This window comes from Strix aluco, chromosome W (genome assembly GCF_031877795.1).
Source record: "Strix aluco isolate bStrAlu1 chromosome W, bStrAlu1.hap1, whole genome shotgun sequence".
NCBI lineage: Eukaryota > Metazoa > Chordata > Aves > Strigiformes > Strigidae > Strix > Strix aluco.
Genome location: NC_133970.1, coordinates 22,477,023 through 22,498,100, shown reverse-complemented (window position 1 = coordinate 22,498,100; position 21,078 = coordinate 22,477,023). Strand labels below are relative to the sequence as shown.

At 43.4% G+C, this 21,078-nt stretch overlaps 1 protein-coding gene across 4 annotated transcripts in view; it reads right to left on the bottom strand.

Moving 5' to 3' along the window:
* Window positions 1-3,375: 3,375 nt before the first annotated feature.
* Window positions 3,376-21,078, bottom strand: part of LOC141917778 (CDC42 small effector protein 2-like) — a 134,527-nt gene continuing 116,824 nt past the window's right edge. For 2 of the 4 annotated variants that reach the window (XM_074811283.1, XM_074811284.1), the window contains exon 4: window positions 9,483-10,732. In XM_074811283.1, the coding sequence (XP_074667384.1) occupies window positions 10,634-10,732 (99 nt within the window). In that variant the 3' untranslated portion in view covers window positions 9,483-10,633. Of the gene's footprint in view, window positions 3,410-9,482; window positions 10,733-21,078 lie in introns of those variants that run through there. The other 2 variants (XM_074811286.1, XM_074811285.1) reach the window with 2 other exon arrangements.

Below are 21,078 nucleotides of genomic sequence, written 5' to 3'. Positions count from 1 at the left end.
TATTGTCACATGTGCAAGATAGAAGAAGGAGCTCCCAAGGTACTTCACATACAGGATCCACCAGATAACCAATCTGATCAGGAAACCCCCCCTTCCCTTATAAAGCCAGCTCCTCCTTTTGAACCTCACCTGAGGAATGTGTGGTTTACTGACGCATCCTCAAAAAGAGAAAGGAAGGTATGGAAATACCGGGCAGTAGCCTTACATGTTGACTCAGGGGAGCGGCTTGTAACAGAAGGGGAGGAAAGCGCTCAGGTAGGGGAACTGATTGCAGTTTGGAGTGTGATAAAGAAAGAAGCTGAGAGCAAAGAGCCAGTGTTTATTTATACAGATTCTTACGCTGTATTTAAAGGGTGTACGGAGTGGCTCCCCTTCTGGGAACAAAATCAGTGGGAAGTCAACCGGGTGCCCGTGTGGCAAAAAGAAAAGTGGGAAAAAATCTTAAATGTTGCCAAACAGGGAACTTTCCTGGTGGGATGGGTAGCTGCAGGCCAAAAAGGGAAACACCCAGCCAACATTTGGAATAATCAAGTAGATTCATTAACCCGTTTAGCTACAATGGCAGCAGAAGCTGATGAAGAAAAGTGGGAACATCTGTTAGAGTGGTTACACGTGAAATGTGGTCACTCAGGGGCCAAAGATCTGTTTAGAGAAGCTGGTGGCAGGGGTTGGCCTGTTACTCAAAAACTGTGCAACACAATTATTTCTGCTTGTGGTCAATGTTGCACCCAATTAGAAAGACACCCCTTGCAAGAACCCCCTCTCCACTTGAGGGACGGAAGGGGTCTCTGGGACACTTGGCAAATTGATTATATAGGACCCTTTAAAAAATCAAATGGGAAGCAATACATTCTTGTAGGGGTGGAGGTAGTATCGGGGCTCACCCAGGCTGAGGCTGTTGCATGGGCAACTGGAGAAAATACAGTAAAAGGGTTGAAACTATGGTTTACTCACTTACCAAAACCTCAGTCAGTTCAATCAGACAATGGCAGCCACTTTACTGCTGGGGTGGTACAGGAGTGGGCAAAAGGAGAAGGAATACAATGGGTGTTTCATACTCCCTACTACCCACAAGCTAATGGGATACTAGAGAGGACAAACGGGCTACTGAAACGAGCTCTGAAACCTCATGATGCAGGATGGCCTACTCGGCTCCCTGATGCAGTTGCCAAAGTAAATAGTTGCTGGGGAACAAATGGGTGCCCCAGACTCACTGCATTTTGCCCCAGGCCTCTGTCTCTACTCCTTGGAGAAAAGGACCAGAAAGACTCTTCAAACCTGTTACATTATCCAGGACAACCAGTTTTAGTGGACCTTCCAACAGTGGGGGAGGTACCCCTAACCCCGAAGACACCGCTCAATTTATGTGCCTGGATAGCCACCGATGCCCATGGAAAAGAACACAGAATCAACACCAGGTGGTTTGTTCCATCCTTCTAACATGTTCTTTGATTTTATGTATTTTGCAGATCTGTTGCAGAAACTTCTTTGTCTCCTTATGTATATATTAATACCCTCGTTTTAACTTACATATGCTTTGTATTTGTGTATTGTAGAATTAGAGAAAAACAGAGAAGGACGGTGAGGGATCCATGTTAGCCCTGGCTACATCAATTGTTATTTGCGCTATCGGTCTATTGTTATTTGTAATTGTTGTCTGTTGTTACAGGGAAAGATGTTTTGAGAGCCTTCTCCCTTGTCTTCATCCTTTCCATTGGAGAACGGGGAAAGGATTCTCCAAATTTAGCCTGGAATTTGATTCAAGGTTTCATACACATCTGGGATAATACCAATCAAAGTGTTTGTATAGCATTACCAAAATCTGTTTAAGAATTTCAATTTGGCCTTATTAATCTGACTGGTAATATTTCATGTACACCAAATTGCTCCTGGAACAACACCCCTGGGGGATCTTTCACAGCTCTAAAAACTCCTTCTGATGTTTCAGAAATTTTTTCTCTTCCCTGAGGAGGAAACCTTGAATCTCGTGACTTATGGAAAAGTGAGTGTTGAAAATGGAAAAATGAGTGGAACCTGAGTAGTGCTTGTAATTTCAATGGGGAAAAATGGTCTGAAAATGGATCTTTAAAATATAACACTAGATTACAACTAATGTTGTTTTGTAAATGTGAAGGAAAATGAGATGAAGTACTGTATGTGGATGCTTTTATGACTTTAAAGAATTATTAGAAAAAATGTAACTTGTTCATGAAATGGAATGTATGTATGAGCAGAAAGTGTTAACTGTTGCAAAAATTGTGAAACTGGAAAAAATGTGAAAAGAAATGTGTTGAGGATGGCGAGGACATGGCTCGTAAACACTGGATTTACAATTTTGTCAATGTTTTTTGCTATTATGATAGGTATTGCTATAGTGAAATGTATGATCTCTCATATTGTTTCCTCTCTTTCTCCTTCTGTTCAATATGTACAGGTTACCACCCCTGATGACAATTACACCGAAGTTTCGCCAAATGTTTGAGTCATGGGGTGGTGTAAGGAACTGAAGGAAGTAATGCCTCAAACATTCATTGACACGGAAAACCTCAAGAACAAGCTGTAGCCTTTGTGATTAGTCTAAGGAATGTCACCCAAGCAAGCGGGAATGTACTGAAGGATGCACCCCCAACTCCCTTGAAGTTGTATTGAGAAACTCCTTAGATAAGCCTCAAAGGGGGGGGAACGTGGACTAAGTGAAACCAAAGGACCACTAATCATTGGCTCCATTGTGTAAGCCTGAAGAGGTGACAAGGCCTGATATGAGGTGATCATTTCTGCCCCAGAAGCCGGATGATTGCTCAAGAAGCATGAAGTCAGCAAAAATCTGTGGGAACAGAGGAAAAACCAAAGGTGGGCAGGGTGAGTACGACCACCGACTCAATTGGACAAGGGGTGGTGCACCTCATTTCCCCCTCAATGCATGTGCAGAACCCATGCTCCATCTTTTGCCCGTCTCTCATGGAAATGAGTTCATGGAATACCTGCCCCTCCTCGTCTAGTATGCTAATCAGCTGATAAGATGAACTTAAAAGGCGACAGAAAACTTTGCTGTGTGTGCACTCACCACCCAAGATTACCAGATCTGAGAGAATGCTGGATCCTTGGGTGGTGATCTGGATCCCTTCCCTTCCCTTCCCTTCCCTTCCCTTCCCTTCCCTTCCCTTCCCTTCCCTTCCCCCGCATTGCTTATCATCCTTTTCCAAGTTTAAATTGTTTTCTGCTGCAAGTAAAACATTTTAACTGGTCATTTGGTGTCATTTCACTTTAATTTAACCCGAGGGGATTACAGAACCGTTGCGACTCTCTGGGCTTCCAATCCAGGTCGTGACAGGGGGTTTGATAGCTTACCAGGAGTGTGTTCTACTATCGTCAAGTCTCAAAGGTGAGGCATCCACTTCACCTGAAAGAACTAATATGCCAAGCTTAACAGTCTTTTATTTTCTGCTAATAGGCTCTCTTACTATCTTATGCCTAAGAACAGAACATCAGATTTTGTAAAACAAATTAGTTTGGCTGCAAACTAACTTCACCATGAAAAGTCCCCACAAATAACTATATTATAGCAATTGAATCATGCCTTTTGTATGACAGCTTAATAATTCATAAATGTGGTCATACTATTCTGCATCATATTTAAGTAAGCAAATTTGGCGCTCAGCAAATTGTTGCCAACTCTATCAGCATTCTGCTTTTCTGGGCTTATTTGAAAACTTGCTTGAAGTCTGAAATCATAATTTCTACTAACTTGTATGAAGGCAGAAAGTTATGTCTTGCATAGTGGTGATGGATGGGATCAACAGCAATGGCAGAAATGGGAGAAATGCATTGTCTGAGGTTGATTGACTGTCAGTGATGATCTAGTTGACCATTTGGCAAAGTTGTTCAACATGCTGTGTGCCCCCAAACCAAACAGAATATTTTGGGTAAAGCTGGCGATCCCAGTACATGGGAAAAAGAGCTCCCCAAAAGTTGAAGTAGGTTTTCAATAGAAGTATTCAAAATTCCAACTGTGGCTAAACTTAGGTCAGCAGTGTATTTACTAGGCTGAATGTTTTTTCCTTCAGAAATCTTGATGCTGAGAGTGCAAGCAACATTGTGTTTCCACAGCTAGCTTAAGTCATCAGTGTCCCCAAAAGAGATGATTTCTGATCCCATGCCACTCACAAACATCAAGAAACTGATCCAGATGATTAAAAGTAAACAATTTAAACAAAAAAAACCCTTTACCATAGGTTAGTCCCCAATCCAGTCAAATCAAGGTCAGTGCTGGCACAAAGTGTGAGCATAAATAGATGAGACCAGCCTCATTTGATACTCCTCTGAAATATTTCTACTAATCATTAGCAGATTCAATATGTAATTTCTGATGAGCTTGAATGTCATGTTCACTCTCTATGGAGCTACAGTCATGACTATATTATGCTTGCACATTATAATTACAGATGCTAAATACAATTAAATATTCACCAAATTATTTATTGTATAGTGCACATCTTTAAATAATTTATTCAAGCATCTGTATAGCTGATTTAATAATGTAAGTGACCATGTAAACATGTAGCTGCTGAATGTTTTGCTTCATGCTGTGAATACACTGAAAATTTTTATTGTTCTGAAATATAAGAGCACATGCAATTCTTCCCCGTTACATAGATTTTTTTAAAAAATATATTCACCAGATACTGTTTTAGTATCTGCCAATATTGCATAAGGTAGAACATGGTCAAGAGTGAAAAGAATATTCCACCATGTTTTGTGTGGTCATGCATTTTGTTGGTTTTCAATCAATTTAACCATAGCTATACATTCATAGTAATGATTCAAGAAACACAACTTATACTTAACAGTGGAGTTTGCTCAAGTTTGTGATGATCGCTAGTTACATTGGTTTATTGTGTCTGTGCACAGAGATGTCTCCTTATTGCCTAATAGCAAATGTTGAAAGAACCATCTAAAATTCTCGTATTGTTACTTGAATGTACAGACTGCTATTGGTAAGAAAAAAAATAAAAATTTCATTAAGACTCATTCTGGGGAATCTTTCTCGCTACATGGCAATTCCATCAGTCAGTCATGCTCAGCATTTCTTAGCTTCTCAATGGCACATGTTGCATGTGGTATCAGTCTTGGTCAGGCAGGTGAACTCCAGAACTCCTTCAGAAATAAGGTATTGCTGTGATGATTTTAATTTTTACATCTTAAAGTTACTTAAGAGCATTCTTACCTTTAGTAAAATACTTTGATTGCTAAATTCTAGCCTGTGGCTGCAGCCATGTTTTAATAGACTTCATACAAAGCCTCAAACTCTCATGCTAAAATCTGAGTCTTTAGCCTTTTACTCTGAAAGTGTTTTGTGTTCTGATGTAACTGTCTGTGTTTAGGGAAATTGTATTAAACCACAAAATTGTAAATCTAGACCAGACTTCATCATGTTAAAAGCTGTTTTGGAGGAATAATAAAATGTTAAAGAATAAATTAATTGTGCATAGTCTTCTGCAGTAAGCCATGATGATAGAAAAAGGGATATGGAATTGTCACCGAAACTGGGAATAAAACTCCTTAACGCCAGGTTTCGCATTAACGAGCAGGAATTACTTTATTTCGCTGGGGACATGAGGGAATTGCTCCACCTAACATGTCCACTATCTGTTGACTCAGCCAAAGCTTATATCACTCTGTTACATACATACGCATTAAATTTCCTGGAACTAATTATCATATCTACATAGTCATTACACGTGCTGCTTGGGTCTCTGAGGGGCTTCCATGGGATCTTTGTCAGTCATTAGCAGTCTTTTAGAAAAGGAACTTTTTTGAGCTTTGTTTGAACTTTTTAATTCTTCTTCCTTATACAGTACGGCCTTGGTCATTAGTTCTGTTTGTTACAGTCCCTGATTACTCCTCTAGTTCTGACAAGATTTCTTAAGTACCTTCCAAGATATGGTTGTTTTGCTGAAATGGCGCAAACTGTCCTTGCTGATTAAATTAGTAACTATCTTTCAACAGAATGAGGAGTTGAAATTCTATCATTAAATTTCAAGAACTAGAACCCCACAATCCAGGGACATAATCATTTGTTTGAAATCCTCATGAAAAGCTTTTGATTTGTGGGAATGTATACTACCCAAGCCTTATTCCTTGTCCTACCTCTTCCATCAAATTGTTTTCACAAATATTAAAAACCTAATAAACTTTGGTAAACCTGTACTGCTTTCCACTAGTTTCAGACTGGGACATTGTACTTTAAGGTAGGCAAATATAGAAAATATTGCCAATTTATGACATCCTGTGAGTGGTATGTGTAATAGAGATCTGCACAGAAGATGGAGATCGGGAAAAAGGAGTAAGGCACTAACAGACATATCAAATCCTCATGAAGTTGAAAATTATTACTTTGTATTAGTTTTGTATATATTGTACTTGGTGCGCTTATGTAGACAGGGCAAGGTGTATAGATTTCCTTAACTACTAATTTTCTGAGTCTGGGGAGGGTTGGGTTTTTTTGTATATCATACGATGGCAGAGTACAGTGCTACTTAGGACCAAGACTATGTTCAGAGATTTGGCTGCTAATGCAGCATCTTCTCATATAAAAAAAAAAACAAATGGGATTAACTGGCTCATGCAACTGCTCTAGACAGCTGTTGTTGGGGAATTTTTATGGTACCTCTTGAGACAAATTAAACACATGTTTATGCTTAAATATAAAAGAAAAATTTAATGAACAGTGCATTGGGCAGTGTTACCACAATAAGTGGTTCTACATGAAGTCTGCAAAGATGTGTCACAAGCAGATTCCTTATATACACTTGCACCAGCACCAATCCTGAGAGCGGTTGCACGGGGCACCTCAGCCCTGCCCTGGGTCCATCCCCCAGCCCAGCCCTGCTGCCCAAAGGTGGCCCCTGAGCTTGGGCCCTGAGCATTCCAGGATGGTCTACAAGGCAATGCTGAGAATGTTTCTTATCTCATCACCCAGGGAAACTTCACTCCCTTGCAAGGAGTCTTCTGTCTCTGGCATTCCTACTTCCAGCCAGTTTAATCCCTTCTTGCAGTTAGGCCTTCTTGCCCTCCATGCCAGATCATTCCTCAGTCACAAATTACCACTGCGGAGCAGTTACAATTTGAATTTCCCTTTCACAGCTAAACAGGCTAGACTAAGTGTGAACAGCCTGACTCCCTTTAAGAGGTCAAGTAAAAAATTATTTTTATAGATGGTGTGGGAATACAACAGAAGATCGGTGAGGAGGATTGTAAACACGCTCAAGTGACTTGCAGCTGGGGTGTGGAAAAACACATATATCATACTACTTGTTGTTTACCTTTGTGTGATTGTCTGTGTTTATATAACATAGGCCTGTGAGAGACTCAGAGGCACTTTATGAACATCCTTGAGAATCCTGCCCTGCTGTGGGAAAGATCAAAGCACAGTGGAAAACTACGCCTGCAAAAATCCCTGATATATACATGTAGAAGCAGCAGGTTCAAGATCTTTTCTTTCTTCTCCTTTTTCTGACTAGCAAGGACCGAGCTCCACGGTGCCTGCGTCCCCACTTGTGTGCCTCTGCCTGGGTGCTGCTGCAGAGATCCCTGGGTTGTGAGGTAATGAGAATAAATTTGCTCTTTGCATTTCATCCGTGATTTTGTGGTTGCTCCTGCATCCCACCTGTGCTAGCTCACACAGATGGTTGTATTAAAACATATCCTTTTCAATACAAACCTTTTTACACAGTAAAAATCTTCTATAACCTTAACTATTAAAGGGTCTTCTAGTTGATCCTCATCTCATGGCTTTCTCTTGATCTTTCTTTCCTTTTAGAACTAGCAGATTGTCACATGGTGAATAATTCAGTACCATTCTTAAAAACAGTTTAGCATGAAGTTTTAAGTAATAAAATGGTTCTTAAAGAATTAAATTTGAGAGTGTCAAAATACAGGAGTAGATGATACTGTGTCTTGCACATATATTTAATGGAGTTGTACGTATTGCTATGATGATATATTTAATTGGTCTTCTACTGATCCCCACAGTAAAATAATCTGCATTGCAATCAAGAGTCAGCAAGGAAACACACATACTAGTTGCAGTCAAAAGTGAAGAAATCCTGTAGGAAGGTTTCTAATTTATTTCTTAGTAAGAAACCTCTCTGAGATCCTTGCAGAGGCCCCTGGTAAACATATTAAATCAGTGAAACAAAACTGCTAATAAAATGAAGGTTTAATCCCTTTGGCAACAAAAGGGTCAAGTGGCATGAAAAACTCAAGCCTGAAAATTACTTTCTTCTCACACTAACAGGTTATTCTTCAGAGAATTTTCATCACAAACTTGTCTGTAGGTTGCAAGTTTTATTCTAATGCAAATGTAACTAATGAAAAAGAAAAAGGGTAGGCCACCAACTGAAAGAAAAACATTTATTGAATCAAAGTCAGTACTTTCCTTTTAAAATCTACAAGCCAGCACTGAACTGAATTTATTAAAGAATGAACACAGTGTACAAAAATTATCTTATAAAAATATGTCAATTTTTTCTGGCTATTGATCTGAAGACATTTTGAGGAATACAAGATAGTTTTGGCAAGTAAATTTAAGCTGCAATTACTGATGACAAAGTTCAAATCATTTTGTAATCATAGTATATTTAAGACCCATTGATCAAGTGGCATCAGAAATGCTGACCCCTAAAAATGTCACTGCATTGCTGTGCATTTATGCACCCCAGACAACTGAACATCTGATCTTGTGTCATCAAGAATCAGTACCTTTATCAGTGAAGACTATCCAACCTAACTGGAACTATTCAACCAGATAATTGACACCTACCACTGGAATACAACTTAGGGAAGGCCAGCTACCTCCATGGCCCCTGTATTCTGCATGCTCTTTGTGAACTGAGAAGAGTAGTTAGGTTCATAAATGTTTAAATCAATTGGATAATTATTGCAATGTGAAATCAGGGAAAGCAGAGGAAGAGAATAAAGACTCATTTATGAAGCAATCTTTATTTATAAACAGATGTGTGTTCATGTATAAAAATGGAAACTATTAGGCTCATTTATGCCTTAGTTGTTAGGATAATTTTTTCCCACATAAAAATTTAACTCAGTCAGGTTTCAAATCGTCAACTTGTTTCAAACCACCAACAAGGAGAAAAGGGATAATTTACAGAGATAATTCGAAAACAGTGCAATATCGAAATACAATTTTCATGTGTGAAAGAGAAACATGCTTTGGAACCTGAGCAAAAGGTTTTTTGCTAACTTTGTAAAAAGTCACCCTGTATGTTGTTTTCACTGGCATCTGTTCTGCCAGATTTGTATGTTGCTCTTAGCAACTTCCATAGCCCCTAAATATTTAGTACACAGAAACTGCCAACTACTTAGAGAGGGCTACTAAAATTTTCAGCTAATATTGTAGGCAATCTGACATACTGCTACTGGAAATTACCATACTGCCTAAAATTAAGAAAACCTGTAAAAAGAAAGAAGCAGCCAAACATGATTCTTTTATTTTTAAAATAGTCTAAAGCACTTCCACAATACTTAGATACTACACCAGGTTACAGCTCTTTCAAAATAAATATACTGAACATTTATAACAAAAGCCTTATGAATGCATGTTTTCTCTTTATTATTTCAAGACCAGTTGGATAAAACTTAAAATAAAAAGACCTAAATCTGAATCAGAGAAGATACAAATCCTTTTTCAGAAACAGGCATGACACATGCCACAGTTAAATTTTTCACCAACAACAGTATCATCAGTCTGCAGTAAGCAATTTAATTTTTTTCTGGCACCAAACAGGCCACCATACAAATCAACTCCACAAAGCATGTGGTCATCTATTCTGCTGATTTTGTATGAAATAATAATTTGTGCTTGCAGGGCCCAGGCCCCATGGATATGAACAATGAGAGATTAAAAATATCAATGAAAACTTACTTGTTTCTAAATTACTTGATTAGAGAAAATATTTAAAGAATAAAGAGTAACGAAATGCTGTGCATTAGGTGTTGATGATGGAAGCTAAGGTTGGTGCTTTGATTTGCTTTAACAAACAGCTAAAAACTGATCCTAAACATCTCTACGTCCATGGTACTGGTAGGACACCAATATGTGCATGTCACTGAAAGGCACAGTAGGACCAATCTCATAAATGGCATAATCAGAGCAGAACAGCAACTTTTCACTGGAGTGTGAACAATGAGCCATTGCTTTTCTCATCATGAACACAAAGCAATCACCAAGGCAAAAGAAGAAAGAAGACACAGAAAACACACATTAAACTGAGTTTTGAACATTTTGATAGTGATGATTTTCCTACCATAACATATTTAACACCACACATATTTTGCTTAATTAAATGAAACTGTTGCAAAAATGGTATCCTAATTATATCACAAAATTCTTCTGAAATTTGGTATACAACTAATTTCACTTGCAAAGATTTGCCTACAATAATATCTTGGACATAAAACAGGCTTAAAGACAGATTTGCAGTCAGGACTGAATTATTAACGTCTTGTTCATTACATAATAAAAATCAACATGCTCACACAATGTTGAATGTTCTTCCTCACTCTACCAGTGCCTAAAAAGCAGACAGTAATACTTACTGGAAAGGTTTCCCCAAGGTTATCCTGCCTGAGTGTCTACAAGCTGCATCTGAACGTTTTCAGATATGCCACCTCCATAGCCTCCCTTGGACTGCATTTGGTTCTGAATTGAGCTCACCTGGAGAGAGAAGGGAAAGGGGGTCAGAGAAAACAAGGCAGGCAGGCAGAAGTGAACTATGGCATCTTCTTTCTTTTGGTTTTATTTTTTGTTTTGTTTTTCAAGTGCTCTCTCACTATTAAAGCTACATTACTTTTGCATGAGGACATACACGGAGTAGGCTTTCTGGAATTTTCATTTCTGCAGGCAGCTCATCAGGAGAGATGGAAGAATTGGTGCTGATGCAGAAGTTTTTCCTCTATCCCAAAGAAAACTGGCTGATTCAGGCTTTCATTGAGCTGCTTGATAAATCAAGAAAATTAATCAAATATTATCAGTATCCAACTCTATCTGACAAGCTGTAATTTAGCTTGTTATATGGAAAGCATTCTTTGCCAAGTATGATAAACCAGTGAAGTTAACACCATTACATTAAAAATGCAATAGTCAATTTATAAAATATCTGCATAGTAACTGAACTGTATGGCTAATTTCAGAACATTTAAAATAGGGCTTTCTAAACAAAAAAGGCGCCCTTTTGGTGTGTGGAAGATTTGTTTGGTTTTTGTTTAAGAGCATGAACTTACTTTTCCTTGATTGATACTATTCCTTTAATCAGCATGGCATTTATTTTTAAAACCATACTCAATCTATCAACTTCTCCGAAACTATTTTATTTGAAGGCATTTTTAAGTGATGCAAACAAATACATAAAAAACACCCTACACACACACACACACATGCCCCTCTATGGCTTTCATTGTCTTTATCAATAAAAAGGAAAAGACTCCATGGTTCTTTTGTGCTTGTGCTGCATGAGTCAAAATAATCATCTCTTATTGCCTGCAGGAAGACAGCTCCAATCTTAAAGGTTTGGCCTTTTTCTCTTTACAGCTCAGTGTACATAACAAGTACACAATGAACACAAAGTACTTAAAGCTACAGCTTCTGAAATTGCACTTGTAGTAAGAAGCCTATGTCTGCAGGGCACTAATTGCAATTATTTCATGTATGCTCTTTCATAGAGACCTCAAAACACCACTAGAAAGCTGCATTAAAACAGTGTTGGAGAAATATCTTGCATGATATTTTCCCTGTCTGCAAAGAAAAAAAAAAGTAGTGTCTTCTAAACAGCCATCCACAGCAAAGCAAAGCACACACAAACAATGAATCAGAAAAACTCCTGCACATTGTTTCTCAAACCAATGTGAAAGAAGCCTGTTTTAGGATCTTTGTCTTTGACGGCACAGTATATTGCAGTGCTGTGCGAGAGATCTCTGAGGTTTTTTATATCCTTAAACAGCACAGTATAAAACCATCTTCTACTTTGGTGATTTATTCAAATAAGCAATACAGCTGAAGTAAAGCAATGTTATGTTCAAATTTTTCTTCATGGATAAGTGTTCAGATGCAATGCTCTAGTGGGGTTGGCACCAGAGACTACAAACACAATAAGGAAATGTGGAGGGAGTGTACTACCCCATTCATGGGGTAGGGTTTAAAAACTTTCACATTTCACCAAGCTGATGATCACAGCATCTTCTTTTGGCCTTTGGAACAAAAGACGTTTGAATGTAATCAACATATTTCAGAAAATAATCTACAGGTAAATGCATTTAGAAGAATGACTTAATGACTCTTCTAATTTCATCTGAATGAACCCTACCTCTAATGAAACAGAGATAGAAAGACACATCTCCAGGGCATGTCACCTTGTAGATGACAACTTACCTACATTAGTTGAAAAAGGAACAATATATCAACACAAATTGCAAAGCTAAAGGGTAAATTTTCATGAATACTTCTAAAGTTTAAAAAAATCCTCTGGTACCTGAGTCTCACATATCATAGAATCATAGAATAGTTTGGGTTGGAAGGGACCTTTAAAGGTCATCTAGTCCAACCCACTGCAGTGAGCAGGAACATCTTCAACTAAATCAGGTTGCTCAGAGCCCTGTACAACCTGACTTCGAATGTTTCCAGGAACGGGGCATCTACCACCTCTCTGGGCAACCTGTGCCAGTGTTTCACCACCCTCACCGTAAAAAATTTCTTCTTTATATCTAGACTGAATCTACCATCTTTTAGTTTAAAACCATTACCCCTTGTCCTATCGCAACAGGCCCTACTTAAAAAGTTTGTCCCCATCTTTCTTATCAGCCCCTTTTAAGTATTGAAAGGCCACAATAAGGTCTCCCCAGAGCCTTCTCTTCTCCAGGCTCTCTTGGCCTTTCCTCATAGGAGAGGTGTTCCAGCCCTCTGATCATTTTTGTGGCCCTCCTCTGGACCCACTCCAACAGGTCCATGTCTTTCCTGTGCTGAGGGCTCCAGAGCTGGATGCAGTACTCCAGATGGGGTCTTACAAGAGCTGAATAGAGGAGCAGAATCACTTCCCTCGACCTGTTGGCCACACTTCTCTTGATGCAGCCCAGGATACAGTTGGCACATTACCGGCTCATGTTCACCTTTTCATCCACCAGTACCCCCGAGTCCTCTGCAGGGCTGCTCTCAGTCCCTTCATCCACAGCCTGTATTGATACCAGGGGTTGCCCCGACTCAGGTGCAAGACCCTTGCACTTGGCCTTGTTGAACCTCATGAGATTTGCACAGGCTCACTTCTTGAGCGTCTCAAGGTCCCTCTGGATGGCATCCCATCCCTCTCGTGTGTCAACTGCACCACTCAGCTTGGTGTCATCTGCAAACTTGCTGAGGGTGCACTCAATCCCACTATCTATGTCATTGATGAAGATATTAAACAGTACTGATCCCAATACAGACCCCTGAGGGACACCACTCATCACTGTTCTCTATCCAGAAATTGAGCTGTTGACCACTACCCTCTGGATGCAACCATCCAACCAATTCCTCATCCACTGAACAGTCTATCCATCAAATCCATATCTCTCCAATTTAAAGAGAAGGATGTTGTGGGGGACCATGTCAAAGGCTTTACAGAAGTCCAGATAGATGACATCCATATCTCTTCCCTTGTCCACTGATGTAGTCACTCCATCATAGAAGGCCACTAGGTTGGTCAGGGAAGACTTGCCCTTGGTGAATCCATGCTGGCTGTCTCGAATCCCCTCCCTGTCCTCCATGTGCCTTAGCATACCTTCTAGGAGGATCTGTTTCATGATCTTCCCAGGCACAGAGGTGAGGCTGACAGGTTGGTAGTTCCCAGAGTCCTCCTTTCTACCCTTTTTAAAAATGGGTGCAATGTTTCCCTTTTTCCAGTCACCAGGGACTTCACCTGACTGTCATGACTTGTTGCTGAGAAGAGGGGCTCCAAAGAGGAGGATAGAGGTGGGGGACCCTTCTGAAAGCATCAAAAAACCCACGGCAAAACCAAGGGATGAGAAGGTAGAGGCCCAGGGAAGAGGGAGAGCCTCAAGCCGCCTCCCCCCTGAGCAGGAAGAGTGAGCTTGGAACGAGGGCAGCGGGGACTCAGAGTGGGTAGAGCCTGGAGTGACAATGCCCAACGCCCCTCACGTACAAGAGCAGCCCCCAGGGAGAGCGAGCGACCAGGAGCACGGCGAACAGGATGGGCAAACAGGGCATGGCGCATCAGAAGAGTGTGGTGCGGCAGTTTGCGTGGCAGTTCATGCAGGCAGGGTAAGCAGACAGGGCACAGTCCCTCTCCTGGGTCTAGAGCTCATCTGAACTAGTTGTCATCCATTGTCACGCACCAACGCATTGGCAGTAATGGACTGGAAAGATGAAGAGGCACCAGTGGTGGATGAAACGGCTCGCCGACTCCAGCAATACAAAGAAAGTCTCTCTTCCTCCTTTTTCACGGCTGTGGAGAGATTGCCAGACATACTAGCCGAGAATCTATCCCGAGAGTTCCAGAAATTCAAAGAGGATACGTCCTACTCCCCACCTACACGGGCCCATACCTCGGCTATTAGGAGAAAGCGTGCCCTTGCTCAAGGGAGAGAAGATAGAAGGTACTCACCATGGGGGTAGCTGTGGTTTTGCCTGCATGACAATGGAGAAGACATGAGAAAATAGGATGGAAAACCTACCTCGTTCCTAGAAGAGTGGGCACGTGAGTTGCGAGGAAAAGCAATCACGAAAGGGGATTCTTCCTGGAAAAATGCTGATCAAGTTTTTCAATGGGCAATTCCCCAGAGAGAGTAGAAGGGCTGATCTCACTTCTGATCCTCTTGAAGGGACTTCTGAATCATGTTTACAAGAAGTGAGTAACAATTACTATGACCAGGATTAGAGGGGCACTGCCTCCAGCCAGGTGGAGGAAAGGGACCAACCGGGTTTGTTAGACCGTGTGGATTCGATGACCTGGCACATCTGACCCTCAGGAGTACAAGGCTGTAGTAGACACCAGTGCACAGTGTACCCTAATGCCATCAAGCTATAAAGGGGCAGAACCCACTTGCATTTCTGGAGTGACGGGGGGATCACAACAGCTGGCTGTATTGGAGGCTGAGGTGAGCCTAACTGGGAATGAGTGGCAAAAGCACCCCATTGTGACTGGCCTAAAAGCTCCATGCATCCTTGGCATAGACTACCTCAGGAGAGGGTATTTCAAGGACCCAAAAGGGTACTGGTGGGCCTTTGGTATAGCTGCCTTGGAGACGGAGGAGCGTGGCAAACAGGATGAGCAAACGGGGTGTGGTGCATCAGAAGGGTGCGGCGCGGCAGTTTGCGCGGCAGTTCACGCAAGCAGGGCGTGCAGGTAAGGCATGCAGACAGGGCACAGTCCCTCTCCTGGCTCTAGAGCTTATCTTAGCTAATAGTCATCTCATCATCCTCCACGAGTAGGCTGAGCTATGGTCTCTACTTGGGTCAAAAGAAAGAATGTGGCGACCCAGACAGAGCTGACATGAAAACATGCAGAGGTCCAGGTCCCAGGCTGCAGGGAGTGCCTGAGCCCGTCAATCCTGTCAGAGGGCAGCAGTGACAACACCTGCATGCGCTGCGATCAACTGGATGGCCTGGTGGTGGAACTCAAAGAAGAGGTTGAAAGATTAAGAAGTGTTAGGGAGTGTGAAAGGGAAATTGATTCGTGGAGTAGCACCTTAGCACCCCTGAAGCAAATGGAGGTTCCAAAAGAGGCAGGCGATCCCTCACCCTCTTGCTACCAGGCAGAAGGAGGGGACTGTAGCGGCTGAAATAATGAGTCAGAGTGTTCTCTTTTTTTTTCTCCAGGGCAGGGGCCGTTTATTCTTACAATAGTACATACTTATGCTCTCGTTAAAGCTCTTACGTCATCATTAGTAAATCAGCAATTAGACAGCTATCAACCTTTTCTCCTATCAGCATAAGGCCACTCTAACACGCGCTGTGCAGACCAATCAACTTCTTGTTCACGCGCTGTTCACGCGGCGGTAACTTCTCGCAGTTCAGTACTTTTCCACAGTTCAGTGTTGCAGCTGTCCGTTGTTTTTCCCTGCCACCTTGACACAACCCAGCAGTTTCTTATCTTTCATCCAAGGCCTGTATTTCATCAAAGGCCTGTTTCTCATCAAAGCCCTACTGCTTCTCAGGGGCTGCGCTGACAGGCCGATGTCTCTCCTACAGGGGACCTAAGAGATGAGGGAGGCTGGAAACAGGTCCCTGCTCAGGGAGGCAGGAAAATCCCCTCCCGACCTCCCTCACCTTCCATGGTGTCCCTTCACAACAGATACGGGGCCCTGGAACTTTTTAATGAAGTAGAGAAGGATGAAGAAAATGAGTCAAACAAGGAGGAAGATGAAGGTCCACCAAGGCCGGGTTGCTCTAGACCAGGTATTAAAACCAATTCTAAAAAGAACCCCAGAAGGGTCATTGTAGTGGGTGACTCCATTCTGAGGGGTGCCGAAGGCCCAATATGCAGACCAGACCCACTTCATAGGGAAGTCTGCTGCCTTCCTGGGGCCCGGGTAAAGGACCTCACGGCAAAACTCCCCACTCTAGTGAGACCTAAGGACTACTACCCTCTCTTGATTTTTCAGCTGGGTAGTGACGACATTACCAGGAGAAGTCCTAAATCAATGAAGAGAGATTTCAGGGCCTTGGGGTAACTGGTTAAGGGGTTGGGGGCAGAAATAGTGTTCTCCTCCATCCCTTCAGTTGTGGGGATGGATGAAGAAGATTACAGGAGAACTGAACAGATGAACTTGTGGCTCCAAGACTGGTGTTACCGGCAGGGCTTTGGATTTTTCAGTCACAGGTTAGTATACAGGACGCCAGACCTTTTGGCATCAGATGGGATGCACCTGTCCCAGAGGGGGAAAAGGATATTGGGGCAGGAGTTAGCTGGGCTCATTGAGAGAGCTTTAAACTAGATTTGAAGGGGGAAGGGGGCAAAACTGGAACTCCCAGTCATAAGCCCCAGGGAAGACTACCAGAGTTTGTGGGCTGCTGTGCCAGCAATGACCCTCACCCTGCCATCTCAGTGGAGGCAAGGGATGGAGACATGTAGCACAACAAAGATGCACGGGATATTGATGGATCAGTAACCATGGTAACACCTGTGAAAGGTCAGGCCGGACTTAGGACCTCTAAATGCAAAAAGGTGCTGGGGACATCAGCCCATCTGAAGTGCATGTATACCAATGCACACAGCATGGGTAACAAACAGGAGGAGCTTGAAGCCATGATGAAACAGGAAAATTACGATGTAGTGGCTATCACAGAAACATGGTGGGATGTCTCCCATGACTAGAGTGCGCCAATTGATGGCTACAAGCTCTTTAGAAGGGATAGACAAGGAAGGAGAGGTGGTGGGGTGGCGCTGTATGTTAGGGACTGTTATGATTGCTTTGAGTACAAGTATAGTGAAGACAGGGTGGAGTGTCTTTGCGTTAGAATCAGGGGCCAACAGGGCAGATGTTGTAGTAGGAGTCTACTATAGGCCACCCACCCAGGACAGAGAGGTGGATGAAATATTCTGTAGGCACTTAGGAGAAATCTCACGATCACTTGCCCTTGTTCTTGTGGGAGACTTCAACTTCCCAGACATCTGCTGGAAATACAACACAGCAGAGCGGGACCAGTCCCGGAGATTCCTGGAATGTGTGGGAGAGAACTTCCTAACACAGCTGCTGAGTGAACCGACCAGAGAAGGTGCCCTGCTGGACCTCCTCTTTGTGAACAGAGAAGGACTGGTGGATGATGTGGCGGTCGGAGGCCGACTAGGGCACAGCGATGATGAAATAATAGTTCTCCATTCTTAGAGAGGCCAGGAGAGGGGGCAGCAGAACTGCCATCCTGGACTTCCAAAGGGCTGACTTTGACTTGTTTAGGCACCTGCTTGACAGAATCCCTTGGGAGATGGTCCTGAAGGGTATAGGGGTCCAGGAAGGCTGGACACTCTTTAAGAAGGAAGTCTTAATGGCACAGGAGCAGGCTGTCCCCAGGTGCTGTAAGAGAAGCTGGCACCAGAGAAGACCACCCTGGCTAAACAGGGAGCTTTGGCTGCAACTCAGGGAGAAAAGGAGACTTTACGGCCTTTGGAAGAAGGGGCTAGCCACTCACAGTGATTACAAAGATGCTGTGAGGCTATGCAGGGTGGCAATCAGGAGGTCTAAAGCCCAGCTGGAAATTAATCTGGCTTCAGCAATCAAGGATAACAAGAAATGTTTCTATAAGTATGTCAGTAGCAAAAGAAAGACCAGGGAGAGTCTCCATCCCCTGCTAGATGCAGGAGAAAACATGGTAACGAGTGATGAGGAAAAGGCTGAGGTGCTTAATGCCTTCTTTGCCTCAGTCTTTAATAACAAGACTAGTTGTACTGAGGGAATCCAGCCTCCTCAGCCAGAAGACAGAGACTGGGAGAAGGACCCCCCGCAATCCAGGAGGAGATAGTCAGTGACCTGCTGCATCACATAGACACACAAGTCTATGGGACCGGAGGGGATACACCCGAGGGTGCTGAAGGAGCTGGCTGGGGTGCTTGCCAAGCTGCTTTCCATCATTTACCAGCAGTCCTGGCTGACCGGGGAGGTCCCGAGAGATTGGAAATTGGCCAATGTGATGCCCATATATAAGAAGGGTCGGCAGGCTGATCTGGGAAATTACAGGCCTGTCAGCTTGATGTCGGTGCCCGGGAAGCTGATGGAGCAGATCATCCTTAGTGCCATCACACAACACATGCGGGACAACCAGATGATCAGGCCAAGTCAGCATGGGTTCATGAAAGGCAGGTCCTGCTTGACAAACCTGATCTCCTTCTATGACAGGGCAACCTGCTTATTGGATGAGGGAAAGGCTGTGGATGTTGTCCACCTTGACTTTAGTAAGGCTTTTGACACCATTTCCCACAGCATTTTCCTGGAGAAACTGGCTGCTCGTGGCTTGGATGGGCACACGATTCGCTGGGTAAAAAACTGTCTGGATGGCCGGGCCCAAAGAGTGGTGGTGAATGGAATTAAATCCGGTTGGTGGCCGGTCACGAGTGGTGTCCCCCAGGGCTCGGGTTTGGGGCCACTCCTGTTTAACATCTTTATTGATGATCTAGACGAGGGGATTGAGTGAACCCTCAGTAAGTTTGCAGATGACACCAAGTTGGGTGGGAGTCTTGATCTGCTCGAGAGTAGGGAGGCTCTACAGAGCGATCTGGACAGGCTGGAGCGATGGGCTAAGGCCAACTGGAGGAGTTTCAATAAGGCCAAATGCCGGGTGCTGCACTTGGGCCACAACAACCCCCAGCAGCGCTACAGGCTTGGGGAGGAGTGGCTGGAGAGCTGCCAGTCAGAGAGGGACCTGGGGGTGTTGACTGATAGCCAGCTGAACATGAGCCAGCAGTGTCCCCAGGTGCCCAAGAAGGCCAATGGCATCCTTGCTTGTATCAGAAATAGCGTGGCCAGCAGGGACAGGGAAGTGATCTTACCCCTGTACTCAGCACTGCTGAGGGTGCACCTCGATTCCTGTGTTCAGTTTTGGGCCCCTCACTACAAAAAGGACATTGAATGACTCAAGCGTGTCCAGAGAAGGGCAACGAAGCTGGTGAAGGGTCTGGAGCACATGTCGTACGAGGAGCGGCTGAGGCAACTGGGGTTGTTTAGTCTGGAGAAGAGGAGGCTGAGGGGAGACCTCATCGCCCTCTACATCTACCTGAAAGGAGGTTGCAGAGAGCTGGGGATGAGTCTCTTTAACCAAGTAACAAGAGATAGGACAAGAGGGAATGGCCTCAGGTTGCACCAGGGAAGGTTTAGACTGGATATTAGGAAGTATTTCTTTACAGAAGGGGTTGTTAGGCATTGGAATGGGCTGCCCAGGGAGGTGGTGGAGTCCTGGAGGTGTTTAAGAGTCAGGTTGATATAGCGCTTCGGGATATGGTGTAGTTGGGAACTGTCATTTTTAGGTTAATGGTTGAACTAGATGATCTTCAAGGTCTTTTCCAACCTTGATGATTCTGTGATTCTGTGACTTTTCAAATATCATGGAGAGTGGCTTGGCAATTACATCAGTCAATTCCGTCAGGATCTGGAATGCATCTCATCAGGCCCCATAGACTTATGTATGTTCAGGTTCCTCAGGTGGTATCGAACCTGATTTCCCTTACAGTGGAAGGGACTTTGCTCCCCCAGTCCCCGTCTTGCAATCCATCGACTCAAGAGATGTGGGAAGAGAGATTGCCGGTGAAGACTGAGGCAAAAGGGTTGTTGAGTACCTCAGCCTTCTTCTCTTCTGTTGTTACCAGTTTGCCAGTCATGTTCATCGGGGGGGGTATGCTTTCTCTGACCTTCCTTTTCTGGCTGACATACCTATAGAAGCCCTCATTACTCTTTGCATCCCTTGCCAAGTTCAGCTCCAGCCGTGCCTTGGCCTTCCTGACCCCATCCCTACACCATCGGGCAACGTCCCTATACTTTTCCCAGGATACCTGTCCCTGCTTCCACTGCCTGTGCGTTTCCTTCTTACACTTTACTTTGACCAGCAGGTCTCGACTCATCAATGCTGGTCTCTTGCCTTCCTTTCCTGATTCCTTACACCTGGGGATCAAGAGCTCTTGCTCTCTGGAAAGCATCCTTAAAGATCTGCCAGCTCTGTTCTTCTCCCTTGTCCCTGAGGTCAGTTTCCCAGGGGATCCCATTGACTAACTTCTTGAACAGCTGGAAGTTTACTTTCCTAAAATTCAGGGTCCTGACTTTATTCTTTGTCTGTCCCATATCCCTCAGGACTGCAAACTCCACCAGTGAGTGATCACTGCATCCCAGGCTGCCGCTAATCCTGACGTCACCACTTGTGTTGGTGACCAACACGTTCAGTAATGCATCCCCTCTGGTAGGGCTATTACCTGGCCTAAGAAGTTATCCTCGATGCATTGCAGGAGTCTCCTGGATTGTCTACAGCTCTCTGTGCTACTTTTCCAGGAGATGTTGGGATGGTTGAAGTCCCCCAGCAGGACAAGAGCCTATGAG